Raw genomic sequence first — 25003 nt, forward strand, 5'->3', positions numbered from 1 at the left:
GACCAATGGGAGGGCGCCGGGGAGGGAGTGAGGGATAGCCGTCCCCGGTGCAGGAAGACGCAGTGAGCAGTACGGAGAAGTGAAGCGGACGCGATGGCCGACGTGAAGTACTACACCCTAGACGAGATCCAGAAACACAACAACAGCAAGAGCACCTGGATCATCATCCACCACAAGGTGTACGATGTCACCAAGTTCCTGGAGGAGGTGAGTGGGCCGCACTGTGGGGCGGAGGAGCTGACTACAGCCATGTACCTACTGCGTTACCGAGACTTATACCTGTCACGTCTCTCCACCCTCGCCCTATGGTATCAAGTGTCAGCCAGGACTGGGGAGGGGGGCTGAGTGTGAACTCACCTGGGTAACAAGTGTCAGCCAGGACTGGGGAGGGGGGCTGAGTGTGAACTCACCTGGGTAACAAGTGTCAGCCAGGACTGGGGAGGGGGGCTGAGTGTGAACTCACCAGTGTCAGCCAGGACTGGGGAGGGGGGCTGAGTGTGAACTCACCTGGGTAACAAGTGCCAGCCAGGACTGGGGAGGGGGGCTGAGTGTGAACTCACCTGGGTAACAAGTGTCAGCCAGGACTGGGGAGGGGGGCTGAGTGTGAACTCACCAGTGTCAGCCAGGATTAGGTAGGAGAGACTGTCAACTCACACCTGGGCAATAAATGGCAGGGAGGGGAGCTGAGCGTGAACTCACCTGGTAAGTGTCAGCCAGGACTGGGGAAGAGAGACTAAGTGTGAACTCACCTGGGCAATAAATGGCATCCAGGACTGGGGAATGGAGGGTGCTGTGAACTGGGGGTATAGTCTGCCAGATAGACCCCTTTATCTATTACATGCAATATACCAGACAACCCACCCACAGAGTGTATTGTGTGTTTCTAGTAATATGTATTTCTTTTCTGTCTTCCTATTGCGATCAATGAGGTGTAGATCTGCGGGGCTCATGGTACAGAGTCCCCCCTCACTGACATGACACGTGGGATCCTGCTGCTCTAGACCTGTGGTTCTCAATCTCAACCTTTTTCTTGACTGTACCCCCAAAGGGTGAAAGAATGGCCATGTACAAAATAAGTCATAAAATTACTTATTTTCATAATGGCGTGTGCTTACCTTTATACTAATGCAATACTTAATCCCTTTGTGCCATTATCCCTCCCCCCCTCCCTCCATCTTAATGCCCTTGTGCCATTGTCGTCCCCCCCCCCCCCCTTCATCCCCTTGTGTCATTATTCCCCCTTGCTTTGATCCTCTTTTGTCATTATCAGATAATCGGGAGGGAGGAAGGGATAATGGCACAAGGGGATTAAGATGGAGGGGTATAATCATCACCCCCCCCCCCTCCATTTTAATGCCCTTGTGCCATTATTCCCCCCTCACTCTGATCCCCTTTTGCCATTATCCCTCCTAAAATACATACCATAACATCCCTCCCCCCATACACTTAGTTTAAAGGTATTTTTATTTTTAACTTTAACTGGCCTGTTCAGGTAAACAGCGCACCCCGTTCCCGGTGTCGCGTTTAGCGGGCCGCACGGATGGATGACTTCCCCCTGTGCTATGCGGCACCTCCGCGCAATGTCAGGGGACATCACATGTCTGTCTGGCAACCACGCGTCTCCCGTAAAGTAGCAACGGCTGGAGCTGCGGTTGTGGTACCGCAGCCATTCCCCACAAAAACTGGCCAATGCATGGCTGGTATTTGTCAGTGCACCGGCGTACCCCTAGGGGTACGCGTACCACCGGTTGGGAATCCCTGTCTAGACGGTGTTCACACAGTACACAGCTAGGCTATGGAACACTGCACTTTGGGGCAGATTTATTCAAACCTGTCCAGAGGAAAAGTTGATCAGTTGCCCATAGCAACCAATCAGATTGCTTCTTTTATTTTTGAAAAGGTCTGTGAAAAACGAAAGAAGCAATCTGGTTGCTATGGGCAACTGATCAGCTTTTCCTCTGGACAGGTTTTGATAAATCTCCCTTTTGTGTTTAACATACACATTTTTACACTCTTGAAAAGGATAGAAAGGTATACATAAACATACACATTGACCTCTGTAGGGCAACATAGACAAAATGTTTTGTTATACTGTTTTAAGTATTTTTTTTTTTTTTTTTTTTAAGCATAGTGTCCATAGTATTGAGAAAGTGATCTACTTGACCATAGCATTCTCTTTCAGCCTGTCCTAGAAAATGACAGCAGGATTCTCTGATGGGAGAACTCTGATCTAGAGAACATATTACTAGTTTTTAATCATAGTGAGTTCACACTTTGTTTTTTTTTTTTTCTATAAAATGTTTATGTTAAAAGAACAATAACGCACCCTAGCATTTATTTCCAGTTAGTTATTTAGCTTCCACATATTCCGCAGTGCTGTATGGAGTTTACCATATCAGCAATCTCAATGGGTTCATAATCTGATTTGCTCATATGTTACACATGAGGGTCGATTTCTTAAATAGTCTATTATCCAGTGTCTCCTGGCAAGTTTGATGCGCTATCTTATACTTTTATAGCCATTCATACTACGGGGTTTTCGGGGTCAAGCAGATGCCCCAATCAATAGAATAAATTCATGAAGTAAGTTTGCCCAATTTATTTTTAAATAGCCACTGTAAATTAGGGATCGACCAATATCGTTTTTTTTTAGGGCTGATACCGATAATCTGTGGCCTTTCAGGCTGATAATTTATACCGATATTCCGGTACAAGTTATCGGCTATTTCTCCACCCCCCAAAGAAGCCGCTGCAGATCATTGATTTAAAGCGGGTGCTTTAAATCAATGAACTGCAGCGGCTTTGGCTGAATCAGAGACCGCCGCCGCCCGCTTCTCTCCCCCTGCCTCTCCGGGGGTCCTCGAAACCACCGCCGCCGCCCCCATTGCCTCCCTTATCCCCGGTTTTATAACTACCTGTTCCTGGGGCCCAGGGTCCGCGTTACTTCTGGCTCCCGTCCTGAGCTGTCACTGTGCGCACTGACGGTGACGTCACGTCACGTTGAGGACGTCACTGCGCAGCGCACAGCGTAACGCAGGACACAGCAGGAGCCAGAAGTAGCGTGGGCCCCAGACCCCGGGAACAGGTCATTATAAAACCGGGGATAGGGGAGGCAAAGGGGGCGGCGTGGGGGGTGGTGTGCGGGGTGGAACATTATCGGATTATCGGCAAGGTAATTGCCGATAGCGTAAAAAATCGTGAATATCGGCCAAACCGATAATCGGTCGATCCCTACTGTAAATTGTGAAAAGTTCTGTCAACTTCTGTGTCACATGAACGAGACAAACTCGCAAGATAAGTCAATGAGTGTCTCGATCACATGACACGGAACCGGGAGACGTGCATGTGTCAGCACAGACTTCTCCCGGCTCTTTCTCCTGATCAGCAGAGGTCTGAATCCTCAGACCCTCCGCCGATCAAAAGTTTTGACATATCGCTAGGGCGTATCAAAAGCTTTGCCTAATGACAGGTACTCCTTAACTTTTTAAACTACTATAAAGGCCACAATCTGGCTTGATCATGATACCTTGTATATAAGCTGATAATATAGTTCCTTGTACTTTGCTCTATATTTCATCATAAAATGTATAATGTTCAGGCACACACAGTAAATTCAGATTTTGAATAGCAAAAATGTTCCTCCATTGCGTACTGGATCAGAGTTCAATGTTCTCCTGCCTGAATTCATTAGGGTAGGGCTTCAAAGTTCAATCTGATGTGACCGTGACTCGTCTCAGTTCATGGTGTGTAAATGCTGTGCAAAGGTATTCTTGGCTCGCTCATCGTTGTTATTCACAAAGGTGAGGCCAGGTTCTTTACACAGGATTAGTTCTGTTATCGTGATCCAGCTTTTGTGTAACGTCTATAGTCCAGGCGTAGGCAATGTTTGGCACTGCAGATGTTTTGGACTACATCTCCCATGATGCTCCTACATCCATAATGCTGCCAAAGCACAATGGGAGATGTAGTTCAAAGTATCTGCAGTGTTGAAAGTAGCTCATGCATGGTCTATAGACCAGTGTTTCCCAATGAGTGTGCCTCCAGCTGTGGCCAAACTACAACTCCCAGCATGCCCGGACAGCCGAAGGCTGTCCGGGCATGCTGGGAGTTGTAGTTTGGCCACAGCTGGAGTCACCCTCGTTGGGTAAACACTGGTCTATAGAATGTTGGGCTAGAGCTGTGTGACAAGTTTCTTATGGTGGATCCTTGAAATGGAATGGGTATTGGGACCCTCCACGATCACTAAAACAGGATCCATTATACCGGCTGGGCTCCACCCACCAGATCAGAGACCACTAAAAATGAGCTGGAGCCCGCAGAGGAAAAAATTCCATAAATTATAATGACCAGAAATACCGCTACCCTCCGTGTTTACGTACAACTGCTTATAAGTTACAAGAATGTTGTGGCGGAATTTTCAGCTCAGAATTTTCTGACGGAAATTCTGAAGTGTGAATGGGTTAACGGGAAATCCCATTCACCAGCATTTTACCTTCATGCTGCAAAATTTCCAACCAAAAATTAGAAGTGTAATTTCGATCGAAAATTCTGTGGTGTGTGAACCCAGCCTAAGGGTTGGTGTTCTGCTCTTCACATCAATCAATAGATAAAATTATGTTATGCCTGCAGTGGCCACTAGAGGAGCACAGGAGCTTCCTGCATTCAATGTTATGAGTATGACACGTGTGCACAAAGAACGTGTGACTGCTCAAAATCGCAAGGCATCACAACAATAGTGCAAGTGTGTAAAGCCCTGATCAACAGGGAGAAATTGCCTATACTGTCGGATTTGCCATTTTTGTCCTGTTGTCGGCCAAACTATGTCCACAACCTGTTTCATTATGCGAGTCCTCTATCAGCGTATTGTGCCCCATAAAATACCTTACAGTTGTTGTCCACGTACCTAAAGAGGTTAGGCAGCAAAAGAAAAACAGATTGAATTTCTTCCAATAACGACATCACATGTAGTGCAGTTTTTTAAAGAAATCGGCTCAGTTTTCCTAGTGCTAGATAACCTCTTTAATATAGTTGCACTGCTTTAGTTTTGACACCCAGAATATATTGTTCAACCATGGCCTTTGCTCACCCATAGTCTGATTCAGTCCTGAATTGTATTGCAGTGCAGTGATTAAAGGGGTACTCCGGTGGAAAACTTTTATTTTTATTTTTTTTAAATCAATTGGTGCCAGAAAGTTAAACAGATTTGTAAATTACTTCTATTAAAAAATCTAAATCCTTCCAGTACTTATCAGCTGCTGTGTACTACAGAGGAAGTTCTTTTCTTTTTGAATTTATTTTCTTTCTGACCACAGAGCTCTCTGCTATCACCTCCATGTCCATGTCAGGAACTGTCCAAAGCAGAAGCAAAGCCCCATAGCAAACCTGTTCTGCTCTGGACAGTTCCTGACATGGACAGAGGTGTCTGCAGAGAGCACAGTGGTCAGACTGAAGAGAAATTCAAAAAGAAAATTTCCTCTGTAGTATGCAGCAGCTAAGTACTGGAAGGATTAAGATTTTTTAATAGAAGTAATTTACAAATCTGTTTAACTTTCTGGCACGAGTTGATTTAAAAAAAAAATTTCACTGGAGTACCCCTTTAATGTCCATTGCTGAACATACATGTGGCTGAAGAAGGTCAGAACCTGTCTTCTGGCAGACCTTCCTTGTATTAGAGTCCTATAGCAAGGCCAGTAACTGTCTTTCAGTTTCAAGGGTAAAACAATACAGGCTATCGTATATTGTGCGGAGATGCTTTTCTGGCCTTGTACGTTCACGAAGGTTTATTAGAGCTAAGTCACCCAGCTGGTACAGGAAGGGTAAGGCCACATGACATGATGATGTTGCAGCTCATGCAGACTTGCTGTGGTGGATTTGGGACAGAAAATATGAATTTCTTGCAGTGAGGAGAAAGAGATGGCAAGAGCGAACGCCAAGATGCCAACCCATCAATGTCTTTGATACAGCTGTGTTGGAGCCTCTTCTGTAGATTTCATCATGTTTTGTGAGTGAGATGGTATTGCATTTAATAGTATTTTTGCTCAGGAGTGTTGTATGGGGGATTTGGCACTGTCAAGGTTTCCATTTAAAGGGGTATTCCAGAAATGTTTTTTTATTTGACTATGCTACAAGGGCTGTAAAGTTAGTGTAGTTCATAATATAGTGTCTGTACCTGTGTGTGACGGTTTTCTCACAATTCTTCTGTAATTATCGTCCCAATATTTATCTTTAACAGCATACAAAATTACTCAGGTCTTGGGATTTCCCAGGTTGAGGTGCATCGAGACCTGACATCCCTAGTCAGGTGATCAGAGGGAGCCTATCCTGCTTCAATTTTGCTACAGCTGTAGGCCCTGTGGTTAGGAAGCAGTGGCCGGCATTTGTCATTGTAGTGTAAGTGAAGCATTTTTCTACCCTTTTTTATTTTTATTTTTTTGTGTTGGTAATGTGTAGGAGCACCAAATGTATTAAATGGTCACAGAGCATTTGATACATTTTGTGCAGGTCACATTTTCTGATATTTCTCTCTTCACATACACCAAAAAGCTAAGCTAAGTCTGGGCTGGTGTAGTTTAGAGACTTTTCAGTGGCTATGCGCCTTTTCACAAAAAAGGCGCAGTTCATAAATCCCTTCTATATCATGTGTATTGCCAAAATCAGTGGATTACAACTCAAAATCAGCAGAAATGTGTAAACAAAAAGGAGCAAAAAACGTGCCTTTTCTAGACACAAAAAACAGTCTAAAGACAATGATAAATGTCGGCCACTCTGTTTGAATGGGTGGGGTGGCTTATGTGTGGGAGGAAGGAAAGTGATCTCATGCTTACAAGCATGGAATGTGGGATGTGTAGTTTGGAGAATAAAATGGCAGGTAACTACTAAAATCCCCTTATGGTGGATAACCCCTTTAAGACAGTGTTTCCCAAGCAGTGTTCCACCAGCTGTAGCAAAACTACAACTTTCAGCATGCCCGAACAGGTAAAGGCTGTTCGGGCTTGCTAGGAGTTGTAGTTTTGCCACAGCTGGAGGCACACTGGCTGGGTAAAAACAAATTAAGGGTAGAGTCACACGTGGCGTATTGTGCTGCGAATTTGCTACTGCATTTTTTCCAACCCATTGAAGTAATCGGCTAGCAAAATCATCTGCAGAAAATACACAGCAAAATACAGCATGTGTGGCCCTAACCTAAGGGCTCGCTCACACGAACGTGTTTCCCTCTGTGTATTTGAAAGGCTGTCTGCAGCAGATTTTCGGCTGCGGAAAATCCACCGCAAGCTCCATTGAAGTCAATAGGGTCTGTGGCGGATTTTCCGCAGCGGAAAATCTGTCACGTAGAGCCAGCCCCCTTTCTAAAACACAGCGGAAAACACGCAAATAAATCCGCTAGTGTGAACGAGCTAAGGGAACATTCACATGTATGCAGATTTGATGCGCACGATTTCCTGCTGCAGATTTCAATGTAAACTAAATGACTGAGCACACACCTAATCTTCAGTTACAAATCCAGCGCATCAAATCTGCGCAGGATCCTGTATGTGTGAACGCGCACCTTAGGGGTGTATTCACAAGTACACTTTCTTGCGTAGATTTCAGAGGATTTGAAGCTGTGTTCAGTCATTTAGCTTACATTGAAATCTGCAGCATAAAAACTGCAGCTCCAAATCCCGTGCATCAAATATGCACAAGATACTGTACATATACACCCTTGTTCAGACTACTGTTCTGCATGTCATGCCAATAAATGTAAACCAGTTCTAGATATGTATTTTGAAATGAGTGAAATGTCTATAAAATTACTAAAACAGCAGTCTTTGATGAAACCTTTGCTCTCTGACACAGTGCTCTCTGCAGTTCATGGGTAAAGTGCCTAATCTGCCCAGTGTGTTACCAGTTAGTTGTTTTCTCTGTTGGTGTTGGTTTTGCTGAGTCACGTAGCTTGGCTGTGGAGCACGTAGAATCTCGAATGCTGTCTATAGTATAGAATGGATATTTTCTCAGCTGTTCTGTACAAGTCGAGAGGTTTCAGAAGATACAGGTCTCTGGCAGGCAGTGATAACATTCTGTATTGAAATTTACACACGCATAGGAAACATATGATCTCTGACTGGTGGCTTACGTCCATCTTTGTGGTTATATATTCCATACAGCACAGATTTTATTACAGGATTACCTACGGTAATTGGATTGGTTTGCAATCCCTATACTTCTTTATGCCAGTTTACCTGGATTAGCAAAAAAAATCTTCAGTTCCTATTCATATTTTTATTTATTGTACTATTCTCTAGGTTAGGTTACACACCTAGGCATAAGTAGGATTAAAACCATTTTGTGCTTATTATGTGACATCTGTAAGGAAACTAGTGCTGGGCGGTATGACCTAAAATTAATATCACGGTATTTTTTTGAATTATGGCGGTATCACGGTATTACCGCTCTCCTACTTATTTTCTGTCTGACCACAGTGCTCTCTGCTGACACCTCTGTCCATGTCAGGAACTGTCCAGAGTAGGAGAAAATTTCCATAGCAAACCTCTCCTGTTCTGGACAGTTCCTGACATGGACAGAGGTGTCAGCAGAGAGCACTGTGGTCAGACAGAAAATAAATAAAAAAATAACTTACTCTGTAGTATACAGTAGTGCTGGGCAATATGACCAAAAATGAGTATCACAGTATTTTTCTAAAGTATCACGGTATTTCACGGTATTTTTTTAATTATTTTTTTTACATGGAGACTTGCATTGAGGTGGCGTAGCGGAACTAAATGATCTGAACACTGGGGCAGTGGAGTACCCTTTTAAATAGATGTAACAAACAACCCTACAGCCTCCAGCTGTTGCAAAACTACAACTCCCAGCATGTTGGACTATATAGTAGTGTATAGTATAGGTCAGTGTTTCCCAACTAGGGGTGCCTCCAGCTGTTGCAAAACTACTACTCCCAGCATGCCCGGACAGCCGTTGGCTGTCCGGGCATGCTGGGAGTAGTAGTTTTGCAACAGCTGGAGGGCCTACTGTAGGTATAGTATATTATGCAGACCCCTGTCTATCCCAGAACCCTGACTCACCTTCCCAGTTGCTGCAGGGACCGTCCGGGGAGGGTGGTCCGGGCATCCATCCTTCCTGCAGTGTCCGGCGGCATTCCGGGTGGAGGGTGAACCGGTCCGGGCTGTCCTTCTTCTCCAGGGGTCCTCTTCTCCACTCCGGACAGGCTCCGGCCTAGTAACGCTGCATAGACACCGCTGCGCAGTGACGTCCGTACGCAGCGACACTCCTGACGTCGCGGCGTCTATGCAGCGTACTAGGCCGGAGCCTGCCCGGAGTGGAGAAGAGGACCCCTGGAGAAGGACAGCCCGGACCAGTTCACCCTCCACCCGGAATGCCGCCGGACACTACAGGAAGGATGGATGGTCCGGACCACCGCTATTACGGGTAAGTATAATTTTTTTTATTGACTCGGAGGGTGGGGGAGGGGCATGACCGGTATAGCAATATGGGCAAAAATCCATACCGTGGGAGAAAATAAAACCGGTATCCGATTCATACCGGTATACCGCCCAGCACTAGTATACAGCAGCTGATAAGTACTGGAAGGATTAAGATTTTTTAATAGAAGTAATTTACAAATCTGTATTACTTTCTGAAACCAGTTGATTTAAAATAAATAGTTTTTCACCGGAGTGCCCCTTTAATATCTAACATAGAAATATGGTAATAGCTAGAAGATGCCATTGTGGCCGAACTGAAAACAAAGCCGTCATCTACAGAGAATAATAGCTGCACTGTGTTTTCAAGCTGTTCAGGAACCTGTGTTAACAAAGCGATTTTATAATTGTAGGAAATGTTTAAAACCCCGTGAATGGAGTCGCTTGAGCAGAACATTATGAACGGTAGTTTTTCTTGGAGGTCACACATAATTTTTCTACAAACAGCAATTTGTACTTGAGGTCAGACGCTGCAGATGGTAGCAGACAGAACGGGTCTCCTAATGACATTCATCTACGAGAGTCATTACATATATGGGACTACAACAAGCCAAAACGTGTTGTGGACCGTAAAATAGGCCTTCTGTATTTATGGCTGCCAGTAAAGCTGATATAACTATTCATAAGAAAAAATATATATTTTATGTACATTTGTTTTATGTTATAACATGGGTTTTCCATGTTATTGAAATATTTGCCTAGGTGGCGATGGTTTAGGCTATTAAAGGGGTACTCCACTCTCCAGCGTTTGGAACATTTAGTCCTGAAATGCTGGGTGCGGGCTTGGGGGTCATCTCGCCCAACCCCCTCAATGCAAGTCTATGGGAGGGGGCGTGATGACCCCCCCCCCCCCCTACGCCCGCACCCATCGTTTGGAACTAATTGTTCTGAACGCTGGGGAGTGAAGTGCCCCTTTAAGTATAGCCTTCAATACTTACTATCAGCAGAACTCCTAGCTTTTAAGTACATTTTTCAGTAAATTGGAAAAATCCTTTGTATCCCCATCCGAGTTTTTTGTGAAGTATGCCTCAGTGTGGCCACAACAGTGATAAGAAAACCAAGTTAATTGTGATGTGTTGATTTCAGCATCCTGGTGGGGAAGAAGTTCTCCGAGAACAAGCTGGAGGGGATGCAACAGAGACATTTGAAGACATCGGCCACTCTACAGATGCCAGAAACATGTCAAAAGATTTTATAATAGGAGAACTTCATCCAGTAAGTGAACTTTATTTTGTGTGGACTTGATGTGCAGCATTAGGTGTTCTAGTTAAAGCCCTATTGACATCTCAAGCTTTGGGTCTCTTTTGCCAGTATACATTGATATAGGACTCCTGATGTACATCTCTATGTTCTCTTAGACTTCAAAGGGGTACTCCACTGGCTAGCATTGGGAAGTAAATGTTCCGAATGCTGTTTTTGCGCAGTGGGGGGTCGGCCACACCCATTGTAACGTGACGGCCATGCCCTCTCAATGCAAGTCTATGGGAGGGGGCGTGGCTGCTGTCATGCCCCCTCCCATTGACTTGCATTGAGGGGGCATGACCATGACATCACAAGGGGCGTGGCCGACCCCCACAGCGTGAAAACAGCTTTCGGAACATTCACTACTGAACGCTGACTAGTGGAGTACCCCTTTAATGGATCTGACATGGTCTACTATTTGGTATGTTTTATTTGCTGAGTACAAGTGTAGTCTACCACACTTTCATGTCACACAAATAAAATGTATAGCAGGATAAATGTTAATAGTAGATTATGCTTATCTGCACGCTGTAAGTTATACTGGAACACCATTTGGCAGTATACCGACCTAAAATACAACAAGAAAAGGCGTATATAGATCAAAAAATAAATGTTATAATGACATAAGCAAAAAAAAGAGAATTAATCCAAGAGCACATAAAAGAAGCTGTAAATAGCATAAGTAGTGCAAGAGAAGCATTCGGTTTGAAAACAGAATAATCAGTGGAGGCTCTTGTATCATACAAAAGTGACAAATGGTGCTTAATACGATCTGCATAATCCTAAAAGGCAGCAAGTAAAGAAGTATCGCAAGGAGACACCACCACCCGACATTTTGCGCACTATGGCTTTATTCGGGCCGATGTATACTGGCCTCTAATGAACAAATGAAGCAGGTGATCCAGCACTTGGTACAAGAACCTCCAGCTTTACTGAATGGCAAGCGTAAAAACACACAGGTACAGCACACCTTAGCAGTCCATCAGAGGCTTTTCCAGCACATTCGTCAGTGATGTCACCCTCCCATTTCTGGTGGTATGTTCCAAATATATTTGCCCTAATGGTGTAGTTTTTGCTCAAGGGGTATTGAAGAATGGGCGGACATCACTGACAAATGGCGCATATGCGTCTGAAACGCATCTGATGAACTTCTAAGGTAGCTGTACCTGTGTGTTTTTTCGCTTGCCATTCAATAAAGCTAGAAGTTCTTTTGCCAAGTGCTGGATCACCTGCTTCATTTGTTCGTTGGAAACTCGCACAGGGCTGAGGTGCAGATCCGCGTGCTACTGCGGGGTGAAGGTGAGCTAGAAGGTCTCTTGCTTAATACTGGCCTTTAGCACAAAACATCATGTGACTGGGGTCTAACTAACACATAAGCTTAATCCCTTAAAGACACAGGGTTTTTCTTTTTTTTTTTTTGCATTTTCATTTGTTCCTCATCACCTTCTAAAAAATCATAACACTTTCAATTTTTCACCTAAAATTCAATTTCTGGCTTATGTTTTGTGCCACCAATTCTACTTTGCAGTGATGTTAGTCATTTTACCCAAAAAATCCACGGCGAAATGGAAACAAAATTGAAGAAAAAAACGCAATTGTGTGCATTTTGGGGGCTTCTGTTTCTACATAGTGCATTTTTCTGTAAAAATGATACCTTATCTTTATTCTGTAGGTCCATACGGTTAAAATGATACCCTACTTATATAGGTTTGATTTTCTCGTACTTCTGAAAAAAATCTTAACTACATACAGGAAAATGTATATGTTTAAAATTGTCAGGGCTCATTTTTTGCTCTGCTTTTTTGATCTGAAGTTTTTAGCGGTACCATTTTAGTTTTGATTGGACTTTTTGATCACTTTTTATCCAAAATACGCTATTTTGGACTTTGGAATTTTTTGCACGTACGCCATTGTCCGTGCGGTTTAATTAATGATATATTTTTATAGTTCGGACATTTTCGCACATGGAGATACCACATGTTAATTTTCATTTACACAGTTTTTGTTTTTTTAAATGGGAAAAGGGGGGTGATTCTTACTTTTATTAGGTAAGGGGTTAATTCATCATTAGTATTTTTTTATTTTTTTTATACACAAGTGTGAACTCTGGCAAAGCCAAAAGCTGTGTCCTTCAGAAGAGGCAACAGATACATACTAATAGAGGCACTGGTATATTTGAAGAAATGCATTAAAGCATACTCCCAAAATTCAGCTCCTATTTCACATCCAGCGTGTGACGCAGTCCACAGTAGGTGGTACAGTTGCTGTGGAACTTGCCGGGCATCGTACTGTGTTCTCAACAGCTGTACCGCCCAGTGTGGCCTTCAACACTCCACGCTGGATTTGTGAGTGTAAAAACTCTATGGGGGGAGATTTATCAAAACCTGTCCAGAGGAAAAGTCACGGAGTTGCCCATAGCAACCAATCAAATTGCTTCTTTCATTTTTCACAGGCCTTTTCAAAAATGAAAGAAGCAATCTGGTTGGTTGCTTTGGGCAGCTCAGCAACTTTTCCTCAGGACAGGTTTTGATAAATCTTCTCCTATATGTGAGTCCCTACAGGCTGCTATTAAGCTTACTCTGTTAGGGCAGAGCGATGATCTGTGCCTAAAGTAAGTGTGCAGTAGTGCATGTCCTCTGCCTCCTCATTGATTTGGGCTACTATGTATAAACACAGGTCTATCCCGGGCATAGGACATTAGTGGTGTAGGGCAGTACTACTAGATGACTAGTGGGGAAAAAGATGATTTTCTGGTAAGAAAGACACATTCAGGGGAAAATAAATGTTTGTGAAGGACTCTTACTAACTAGACATGTGAGGTATTTATTAAAACTTGTGCACAGGAGCAGTTACCCATAGCAACCAGAATGCCTAGTTCATTCCGTACTGTAATTCAATATTTCACTGCATTTCCTCACAAAAGTTTCATTGTAAAATGCTTTAAAATGATGCATATGGCCTATCATCTGCAATATAGATGAAATATTTTCTGCAAACTAGCTATATGGATGTGCCCTGCCTGTCACACGTTTCCCTTAGGACCCCTTGGCGTTAAACCACTTACAAATAACATTATCCAGCTGTGATAATCTTGATGGTTTTATTCCTGCTGCTTGAGAAATATCCAGGATTTGTCAGGATGCTAGGACAAGCTTGACAATGGCATTTTGAAGTATATTTAATTCTTGTTAAGTAAGCAAAGTTACATATATTAATATGGAAATATTTTTGTTTTTCTTTTAAAGGATGATCGATCAAAAATCCAGAAACCAACGGTAAGTTTTACTGTAACAAGCTGCGGTTCTGAATGGATGCTGAAATGGGTAGTATCTAATGGTTAACACCTAAGATTGTATATGGATATTGTGTAAAAATCCTTCTGCATGGGCTGATTGGGTGGATGAACTTTCTTTCCCAGTCCCCCCTGTTAGGCTGCATTCACAACACATTTTTGCAATACAGTTCCCGTATACATTTTCAGTTTGAAAACCGTATGGAACTGTATTGAACTGTATGCATTGACTCTCCATTGAAAACCGTATGCCAAATGATACATCCAGTTGCATCCATTTTGCATCATGTATGGTTTTGTCAAATTTTTTTTTTTTTTCCGTACCCAAAACCGTAGCCTACCACTGTTTTTTTTTTATTTTATTTTGTTTTTTTTGTCCAGGTATAAAACCATATTGAAACTGTATACGTTTTTTTTTTTTTTTTCTTTTAACATGGGAGTCAATGGGAACTGTAGAGAACCGTATGTGCGTATGGTTCCATCTGGTTTGCACCATGCGGTTTTTGACTTATCACAGATTTTTTTTTTTTTTGGGGGGGGGGAAATTTCAATCAAACAAGTGAAATTTTATTCATAATGGAGTGAAAAGTTAAATACGTATGTTTTTTTTCTTTCTCAAAAAATAGATGCAACCGGACATAATTTTTCAAACTGTATACGGTTTTTATTTGTATATGGGTTAAAATTTGTACACACATTTTGATACAGTTTTTAGTACTGTTTTGAGGAATCTGTTTTTCATCAAAAACCTGATACGGGAACTGTATTTCAAAAACGTGATGTGAATGCACCCTTATAGAAAGTAGAGATTAAAATAATCTTTTGTAAGCTGCTCATCTGCCCATGTATACAGTGTATGTGCCTTTTAGGGGAGGGGTTTGAAGGATGGTTTGCAAGATTGGTCATTTATTTATTTATTCATTCAAATGAAAGTGAACGAGCTTTTGCAATTCACCTGCATTTTCATGTCTGCTTTGACTGATATATACTACTGTTTATATAATATTGACACTTTGTTGCACTAATTGTACCTTGGTCATGTGCTATTATCTTAATTCTTCTGAATACCAGTCATTCCAAATGATTATGGGGGAGATTTATCAAAACCTGCCCAGAGGAAAAGTTGCCCATAGCAACCAATCAGATCACTTCTTTCATTTTTAACAAGGCCTCTGCAAAATGAAAGAAGCGATCTGATTAGTTGCTATGGGCAACTGGGCAACTTTTCCTCTGGACAGGTTTTGATAAATCTCCCCCGATAGATAGATAGATATACATACATACACACACACACACACACACTAGCGGAGTACCCGGCGTTGCCCGCTTTTTCCTTCCTAATCCTTGTTGGGGAGGAAAATAAACAAAGGAGGAAGCTTTTGACTTTATAACCCGTCCTCATATATTGTTGTCCTATCCCATGCCGCCTATCCCGACCTGTAATATGTGTACCAGGTATTATTGAAATATCTCCAGGCGTATGGAAGTTATGTGGAAACATACATTTCCCATTGATTTGCATGGGACTTTAAACAAAATGGGGGTAGTTAAGGGTTAAATTAACTATCCTATATTTTAAGTGGACATATAAGTAACATGACCAAGTATTATCGAAATATCTCCAGCCGTTTGGAAGTTATGCAGTAACATATATTTCCCATAGACTTACTCACCCCCATTTGCCAGGGGTGGGGTTTTTGTTTAAGGTCCCATACAAGTCTATGGGAAATATGTTACTGCATAACTTCCAAACGGCTGGAGATATTTCGATAGTACCTGGTCACATGTTACTTATGTCCACTTAAAATATAGGATAGTTAATTAACCCTTAACTACCCCCATTTGTGAGGGTCGGGGTTTTTGTTTAAAGTCCCATGCAAATCAATGGGAAATGTATGTTCCCACATAACTTCTGTACGGCTGGAGATATTTCAATACCTGGTATACACATTACGGGTCGGGATAGGACACCAATCTATGAGGATGGGATATGAAGTCAAAAGCTGCTTCTGTTGATTTTCCTCCACAACAAGGATTAGGAAGGAAAAACCGGGCAACACCGGGTGCTCAGCTAGTATATATATATAAACAATGGGTCAGTCAGGGAGATTCGAAAATGTGCACTCGGAGTTCAGCACGTTACCTTTTCATATACAATGGTTAAGTGACGCCTTAGATCTGTATGGTCTATTTTTATGGAGACATGTATATTTTTGTGTTTAGGGTAGAGCAGCCTTGCCGGCACATTTGCTATTACACTTCTTGTAGCATCCCACTTTCATAACTGACCAGTTGTTTATTTAATATTGTCATTTTGTTGCACTAATTTTACCTTGGTTACGTGCTGTTATCTTCGAAATTCTTCTGAATGCCAGTCGTATTACACAGTTTTTTAATCTATTGATCAATAAAGATTAGTTTAGTTAATTCAATAAGTATTTTGGGCTGGATTTATTTATTTATTTATTTTTTTGGTTTTTAAACCAAATATATATATTACGTACATAATTGTTTACATGCCAAAATAAATAAACATATACAAATTATCACTCTTTTTTTATTTTGTTTTATTTTAGCCATAAACACCCCAAAATATTTTTGAGCTGTAGCTTTTGCTGTGGCCCAACAAATGGATACAAACATTGCCAAAAAATAACCCCACTAGTGAAAAAATGGGCCTAAAGCAAAATAACAGGCTCCAAAATGTCAGACAGTATTAGTTAAATTGCCTCAAGTTGCTTAAAATTTATTAAAGGGGTATTCCACTGGAAAACTATTTTTTCTAATCAACTGGCGCCAGAAAGTTATCCAGATTTGTAAAATACTTCTATTTAAAAATCTTAATCCTTCCAGTATTTATTATCTGCTGTATACTACAGAGGAAATTCTTTTCTTTTTGGATTTCTTTTCTGTCTGACCACATTGCTCTCTGCAGACACCAGTTTGTTTCAGGAACTGTCCAGAGCAGGATAGGTTTCCTATACGGATTTTTCTTGCTTTGGACAGTTCCTGGAATGGTCAGAGGTGTCAGCAGAGAGCATTGTGGTCAGGCAGAAAATAAATTCAAAAAGAAAAGAACTTCCTGTGGAACATATAGCAGCTAATAAGTACTGGAAGGATTAAGATTTTTAAATAAAAGTAATTTACAAATCTGTTTAACTTTCTGGCACCAGTTGATTTAAAAAAAATATATATATATGTTTTCCAGTGTAGTACCATTTTAAGAACATTGTCGTCCTCTTTGTTTTGGAAGAAACATGATTTATGAATGCTTACATGACAAAACGGAAATATTTTACAAAAATCTGTGCAGAAGAAAATTGAAGCAGTTGCCCATAGCAACCAATAAATTGCGTATTAATTTTTTTTAAAAAGGCCTCTGAAAAATTTAAGAAGCAATCTGACTGGTTGCTTTTGGATAACTGGTAAAACCACATAAAAAGTGCGTTTAAGAAAATGCGCAAATTCGTGATACGTCTTGTAACAAGTTGACTTTGCGTAATTGAAACTGGCATAAGGTAGAAAGAATGCAAGATATTGGAAGGCACAAATTATAATTTCCCCCTATAGTTCTTTCACCTGTAAATTTCAAAATGTTTTTCTTCATTCTTTAGGAAACCTTTATTACCACAACGGAGTCTGATTCAAGGTATTTACTTTTTAAATATGACTGTATATACAAAAACTTATTTTAGGTTAGTGTTTCTTTTGAGATTCCTTGTGAGTTTGTATTTAGTAATAAGTGAACAGTCTGAACATGCATTGCTGTAGTGTAAAGCATAGATGATGAGACATTGGGTACACCTCAGACTATGTTAGGGCCCCATTAGAAAATGAAGCAGAAATGCATTCCCTGGTCTTAGCTATGCTCTAATGGCGCAGAGATGAAAAGCAGCAAACTGCGAAGAATAACTAGGGTAGTGAAAGGTGGTTCAAGTTCATTTGTACTACTAGTAAAACTTGCTTCACTTTATTGGGATCCATTAAAATATTCAAATGTAGACAAAAGGACATGAAAGCAACAGTCTTCAGACATGATGGGGTCAGGAAACTCTGGACATGCATGATGCGTTTCTGGTCATGTGACCCTTTTTCAAATGCAACCCTGGAGGCTGCAACCGCGCGGTGGAGTCAGGTGAGCGTACTACGTATCCTTATCTGAACTTTAGTGAAAGGTAGTAACTTATTTAGTAAATGTACAGATCCCTTTTTTTGTCCAGCACAGGACTGGACTATGTTCACAGCACCTTACATGATATTTCACCAATAGAAAAGAAAAATTATGGAGCCGAGGCGCGATAACGGCCTGTCGCACTGCTCCCCCGCGTCTTCATCCCTGCCTCCCTGCACCTTGTCTCCCGCCTCTGTTCTTATGAACGAATAAAGAAGCCCGACGAAGCACCTCGGCGCGATAACGGCCCGTCGCTCTGCACCCCCGCGTCATCTCCTGCCTCCCCGCACCTTGTCTCCCGCCTCTGTTCTCATGAACGAATAAAGAAGTCCACTGCAGAAAGACTTGAGTGAGTGCTCCGTAATTTTTCTTTTCTATTGGTGAAATATTTTGCTACAAGCCTACACGTAGCTAGCACCACATCCAGGTACTCCACCACTTCTAGGGAACCATACTGGATATTCCACCTAATCGCATGCAGCCAGCTCTATGTCCAGGTAGTGCCCAGTACTCTTTACTACGATACCCTACATTATATGTTGCCATGGATGCAGCCACACTCAGGCTGGATGTACAGTGGGAGCAGATTCTGCACCCACTGTTTTTGTTAATGTCAACAAATGAGTGCCTAATGTCTACAGCTTTTGTCAACCCCTTTTTAGAAGGTTTTACATGACTGAGAATGGGTAGAAATAGGGCACTGGGGAGGCCAATTTCCTTTTTCTTTGTAATTTAAATAGTCTGAAACACCCGACAAATTCATGAATGTAATAATGCATCTACTACAGTTGAGTGACATTTAAGAGTTAGCTGCTTTTGATCTGGAGGTAGGATACACTTAAACCTCCTGGGCACTCTTAAGCGCAGAATTGCTCCGAGACGTGCATGAAACCTTCAGCATTCTTGTTCCAGGATCCATCTGATCACATGAGTCTTGGAGCAATTTTTGGGTTACAAGAGAGCCAGGGAAAGTTTGAATGTATCCTGCTGCCTGAGCGAATGGAGACAAACTAGTAAATTCTTTCTTTCTGGTTCCTTAAATGCAAGTTTTGTTGTCCTTTTTAAAGAGGTTGTCCCAAGAACAAAAGTTATTCCCTATTCACAGGTTAGGGGATAACTAGCGGATCCACTGCTTCATTTGCTGTCTGACTTCCATTGTCCAATGAGTGTCACTAATCCCTGCATCAGCTCCAGCATTATCGCTGCCACCATGATATTGTACAACATTTTTTTTTTTAGAAATTACAATTAGAAAATAAGAAAGTATCGGCACCTGGCTTCAATCCTAAAAAAATATTTTCGATCTGTTATCCTTAACTGGCCTAGAATCCAATAACATGGTTTCTAGAAATAAATCGTGCTCATGTTAACTATACGCATTTTTACTTTTAGTTGGTTGAGTAACTGGATCATCCCAGCAATATCAGCTATAATTGTCGCTCTGATGTATCGTTTCTATATGGCAGAAGAGTAGACGCCATCCACAGGATTTCTCAAACCGATTCCTATCCAGACCTCGAAGTGTGAGCATAATTTTAGGAAGGCCAATAATTGTGTTTTCTGATCTTTGTCCGTGTTCAAATCAAGTCAGTCTTGAAGCCCTCAAAGATATTTTTATATTCAGTTTTTAAATGGATACCCACAATCTGAGCCATACGTTAAATGTGGATGGAAATTGCTTGTGAATTTGTGCACACAGTATATTGTGTATACAACGTTTTTGCTTATCTTCATTCATAAATCTTTCTTTCTTTTTATTACCTAAAATATTTGGCTTTCACTACACCAAATGGACACAAGAATCAGAAATATATTTGGTGACAAATGATCGGATCAAGCTATTTCAAGTCTCAAGTTTATGTTCACTAAACTTATTATAAAACATCCACCGAATATAAATGTAAATGATAATTGTGGTAAATTATATAAATTGTGGTAAAATGTTGTAGTTTAAAGCCTAACCCCCCACATAGTTTATAGAGTCTGTTTCCTACAGCTGCCTTTTCTTCGTGTATGCTGCTGGCTACGAACTTGTCTAGCAACCACTTCATGTGCGGGTGCCACAATCTTCTGTAGATGCATGCGCACACAAGATGGTCACAGGCTGCTGTAGTTATCGTACTATTATACTGCAGTTCTGGGCACCACCGGCTTGCTTAGGCCCCTTCTACTTATGTAGGGGTGGGGGGGGGCATCATGAAAACTATGCAATGTATATTGCTTCAGGATGTAAACACAAAGAACAAAAAGGGAAAAAAAACTTGTACTACATTAGGTTACAATTCTAAAGAATAATTGACCTAGGCCTTTAATGCGCCATTCCAGTACAGCAACAATTTACCACTGCTATGTTGGTAAGTGTATACACATGGTATTGCCAGTAAGAATCATGTATGCTAAGACATTTGTAAGATCACTGTTCTGTATAGTGCCTTCAACACAAAGCAACTGTGACAAGTCAGCTTATGTCTGTTATCGTGAGTGCTCATAAAACCTCATTCACACAGGGCTTAAAATGAAATGTTCTGTCATACTAAACCTGATTATCTGAATACGTAATGACCACACCTAACCATTATAGGTTTATACCTTTTTATAGTGGTAAAATAAATGAAATGTAAATGTGTGTCCTTTTCTATGATTATTTTGTTCACATTTTACACTACAGTGTCTACTTTAGCTGAAACCTGATTGGTTGCTATGGGCACCTGCTCCACTGTTTCTTTGCACACGGTTTAATGAATTTTTGCGGATTGTAGTGCTGTTTTAATTTCCGTATTGATTTGACACTTTTTTTTTTTTCCATTCCCTTCCTATTCTTTTAAAAACAGGTATTCTGTATGTTATATGCTTCCACAATGCAGTTACAGTAAAACCAGTATTGTTGCTGATTTACAGTATTTTTTAAATATTGAATTGTATGGCATAACACCCTACACTCTTTCAAAGTTCTGTAAGTGTTCTCCCTAAAATGCCTTTTTTCTTTCGTGTTTTTTTTTGTTATGCCAATATTTGCCATTTCTCAATCTTGAAACATGGAAATGACGCTCAGCCAATCACTAGCTAAGGCAGGACCCCACTACCAGTGATTGGCTGAGCAGGCATTTCCGGTGTCATCATGGGATATCAGGTCATCGTTGTAACGGCAGCGGTGGGGGAAATAAAGGATTGTAAGGGTGTGTTCACATGTTCAGGTTTTTAATTACAATTATTTAATGCAATGCAAGTAATAGATAAATAGATGTACACATGAATGACTGACTGAGACTTCTCTTTTTAAATCCATTCCTAGCTTTGTATTCACTAATCTAAATTGAACACCTTATACCTGTGAATACATGGTATCTAAAGCCTTGTATACAAGATAGGAGCACTAACTGCGTATATTGATAGATTTGGCAAAGGGTTTTTCTATATAGAATGGAATTCAAGGGCCGATATTTATTTAGTCATTAAGTATAATTTTAGCCATTAAAACTTGAATGGTTATACAAGTTTATAACACCAGCCAGGAATAAGACTCCCCAGTTATGATCATGGCCTCTAGTGACTATCTTTCTGGCTTTGATTAGGTATAGGAAGAGCTCTATCAATCAACACTGGCTGGGCAGGGAGAAGCTCCCAGGAACTGCCCTGCTTCCTTGCAGCCCTTTTCATAGCCAATTTTTTAATATATGCGTTTTCACAATTAATTCTACACCATCATAAGTTGTATTCTTGATTTTTGTAATTTAAGTTTTTATGTGCCATTGCTAAAAAGTGCTGAATAAAATTGTGAAAAGGTCCATTTAATCAAAAAATTTAAGAACTTGTCCTTAAGTTTACAAAGTACCATGCAGATTGTACCCATGGAGGAATATGAAGAGAAAAGGGCAAGTACTTAAATTGGACTTAATAAAGCAAAAATGTTTTTAAACTGTTTTGTCTTCTCTTGATGATCACATTTAGGCTTAGTTCACACTTGCCTAGTTTCATGTGCAACACAGCTATGCTGTCAAGTTTCTGATGTCATTTTAGTGTTTTTCATTTTTTTTTATTTTATTGTTTTTAAACTTATCTGGGTCCCACCGGGGGAATTTTTTTTTTTTTCCAAATCAACTGTTGCCAGAAAAATATACAGATCTCTGCTCTGGCCGGCCAGTGATGTGAATAGAAGTTCACATCACTCATTCATATTTTCTCATATTCCCCAGAGCCAGAGTGGGGATTGGTCGGATATTGGCAGCTAATCCCCGCTCTCAGCGGAAAATATGAGTGAGTGAGTGAGTGAGTGGCTGGCTGGAGTACAGAGCAGAGTTGTGAGTGCAAGAGAAAGCCGCTTCGCATCTCAGGAATGAAGGATGATCGCAGTGGGTGTTAGGAGTGACACCTATGGTGATCTGTCATTAACTGCAGGTACTAATGCTCCCAACATGGAGCACATTCTCCTGCCCGCCTGCATCTATACATTATACAGGAGGATCGCAACAGGTGTCAGTGTGTTACATGCTGGGAGTAGTAGTACTACCTAAAAAAAAAAAATGTAAAAATTAAAGAAAAAAAAAAGTTAAAAACACACACTACATTTGTATTATTGTCTGCTTCATTTTTAGTCCCCTGTCTGCACACGTAAATTGATCCCTGTTTAAAAATTAATAAAAATGTTAAATACTATTTTTTTTCCATCACTTCTGTATCTTTACATTTCTTTTTTTAACCACATAGGGACCCAGGGAGTACAGGTACGCCTTCGGTCCCTGGTACTTAAGGACTGTATGCCCGTGGGAAATTCGGTCCCCTTGGAGCGGGGACCGGACCGGGGTGAATGCTGATATCGATCAGCAGGCACCCCGCGCAAATGCCCAGGGGGGGGGGGGGGGGGTCAGACGACCCCCAAATCCCATCTCTCCCCCCCCCCCCCCCCCCCCCCAATTCAGCGATCGGCGCAAGTCACAAGTGAATTCACACTTGCGATTTGCGCCTATTCCGGGTCATACTGGTCTATGGTGACCCGGAATATAATGGGGATCGCGGTTGTCCAAGACACCTACGATCCCCCTGAAGGAAAAGGAGTGAGGTGGCAGGGATGCCACCCCTCCTATCCCTGCTATTGGTCATCAAAAGCGACGACCAATAGCAGATCGGGGGCGGGGTGGGGGGGGTAAACTTTTTTCTTTTCCCCGTTCTGCCCACCCACAATAGGTGGGCCAGTACGGGGAAACCGAAGGGGACTGGGCAACGAAGTCCACTTACCCATCGGCGACGGCTGCGATCTGGACGGGGATCGGCGGAAGAAGACAGCGATGCGACTCCCTGGATCCAACGCTTTAGGTGTTGTGCTCTGAGCGCAACATCCTCCGGTGAGTTTAACCGAAAATATGTGTAAACTTTTAACCCTAACGTCCTTCACTAGGGGCGCAAATTCCTCTCTTTCTCTTTCTATGCTTTAACTCAGACAGCTGTTTGGGCATGCTGGGATTTGTAGTTTTGCAACAGCTGGAGGGTCACAGTTTGGAGATCACTGTGCAGTGGTCTCTATCTGTAGCCCTCCAGATGTTGCAAACAGCTGTCTCGGCATGCTGGGAGTTGTAGTTGAGTACTCTAGCTGTTGCGTGACTACATCTCCCAGCATGCCCTTCGGCGATCAGTACATGCTGGGAGTTGAAGTTTTGCAACAGCTGGAGGCACACTGGTTGGAAAATACTGAGTTGAATAACTGAAGGTTTTCCAACCAGTGTGCCTCCAGCTGTTGCAAAAGTACAACTCCCAGCATGCACGGTCTGTCAGTAATGCTGGGAGTTGTCGTTTTGAAACAGCTGGAGGTTTGCCCCCCCCCCCCCCCCCTCCTCCTCCTCTCATGTGAATGTACAGGGTACATTCACACTGGCGGGTTTACAGTAAGTTTTCTGCTTCAAGTTTGGGCTGCGGCAAATATTTCGTTGCAGCGCAAACTCCTAGCGGGAAACTCGCCGTAAACTCCCGCCAGTGTGAATGTACCCTAAAAACACCACACTAACACATAATAAAGGGTAAAACACTACTTTTACACCCCTTACACTGTTTCCCCCCCCCCTCCCCCCCAATAAAAAAAAAAACATATCGAACAGCAGTATTTCCAAAACAGAGGCTCCAGCTGTTGCAAAACAACAACTCCCAGCATTTCCGGACAGCCACTGACTGTCCAGGCATGCTGGGAGTTTAGAAACAGCTGGAGGCATCCTATGTCTACCCCTGTGCAATCCCTATGTAGTCCTCAAATGCCCATGGCGCTCTTTCACGGCGGAGCCCTGTCGTATTTCAAGGAAACAGTTTAGGGTCACATATGGGGTATTTCCGTAATCAGGAAAAATTGCACCTCAAATTTTGGATGTCTTTTTCTCCTTTTACCCCTTATGAAAAGGAAAAGTTGGGGGCCACACCAGCCTGTTAGTGTAAAAATTTTTATTTTTTTTTACACTAACATGCTGGTGTTGCCCCATACTTTTTATTTTCACAAGCGGTAAAAGAAAGAAAAAATAATAATAATTGTAACGCAATTTCTCCTTAGTACAGAAATATCCTATATGTGGACATAAAATGCTCTGCGGGCGCATAATAAGGCTCAGGAGTGAGAGGGCACTATGTACATTTGAGGCTTAAATTGTTGATTTGCACAGGAGTGGCTGATTTTACAGCGGTTCTGACAAACGCAAAAAAATACCCACATGTGACCCCATTTTGGAAACTACACCCCTCATGGAATATAACAAGGGGTATAGGGAACCTCAACACCCCACAGGTGTTTGACTAATTTTCATTATAGTTGGATGGGAAAATAAAAAAAATAAAAAATAATTTCAC

General features: G+C 41.8%; 1 protein-coding gene across 1 annotated transcript; it reads left to right on the forward strand.

The window, feature by feature from the left end:
* On the forward strand, positions 1–22837 carry LOC130273924 (cytochrome b5). Its single transcript, XM_056521447.1, has 6 exons — positions 1–207; positions 10566–10694; positions 13967–13996; positions 17628–17662; positions 19577–19707; positions 21757–22837. The coding sequence occupies exons 1-5, from the start codon at positions 94–96 to the stop codon at positions 19656–19658; spliced, it is 390 nt and encodes a 129-aa protein (XP_056377422.1). The 5' UTR covers positions 1–93; the 3' UTR covers positions 19659–19707; positions 21757–22837.
* Positions 22838–25003: the final 2166 nt, after the last annotated feature.

The sequence above is a fragment of the Hyla sarda genome, chromosome 5 (assembly GCF_029499605.1).
Source record: "Hyla sarda isolate aHylSar1 chromosome 5, aHylSar1.hap1, whole genome shotgun sequence".
NCBI classification, from domain to species: Eukaryota; Metazoa; Chordata; class Amphibia; order Anura; family Hylidae; genus Hyla; species Hyla sarda.

Excerpts from the sequence above, each read along its gene's own strand:
- LOC130273924 (XM_056521447.1), top strand. The coding sequence starts at position 94 with ATGGCCGACGTGAAGTACTACACCCTAGACGAGATCCAGAAACACAAC. Across the intron at positions 208-10,565 it reads TCACCAAGTTCCTGGAGGAG|CATCCTGGTGGGGAAGAAGT; the intron begins GTGAGTGGGCCG and ends TGTTGATTTCAG. Across the intron at positions 17,663-19,576 it reads ACAACGGAGTCTGATTCAAG|TTGGTTGAGTAACTGGATCA; the intron begins GTATTTACTTTT and ends TTTTACTTTTAG.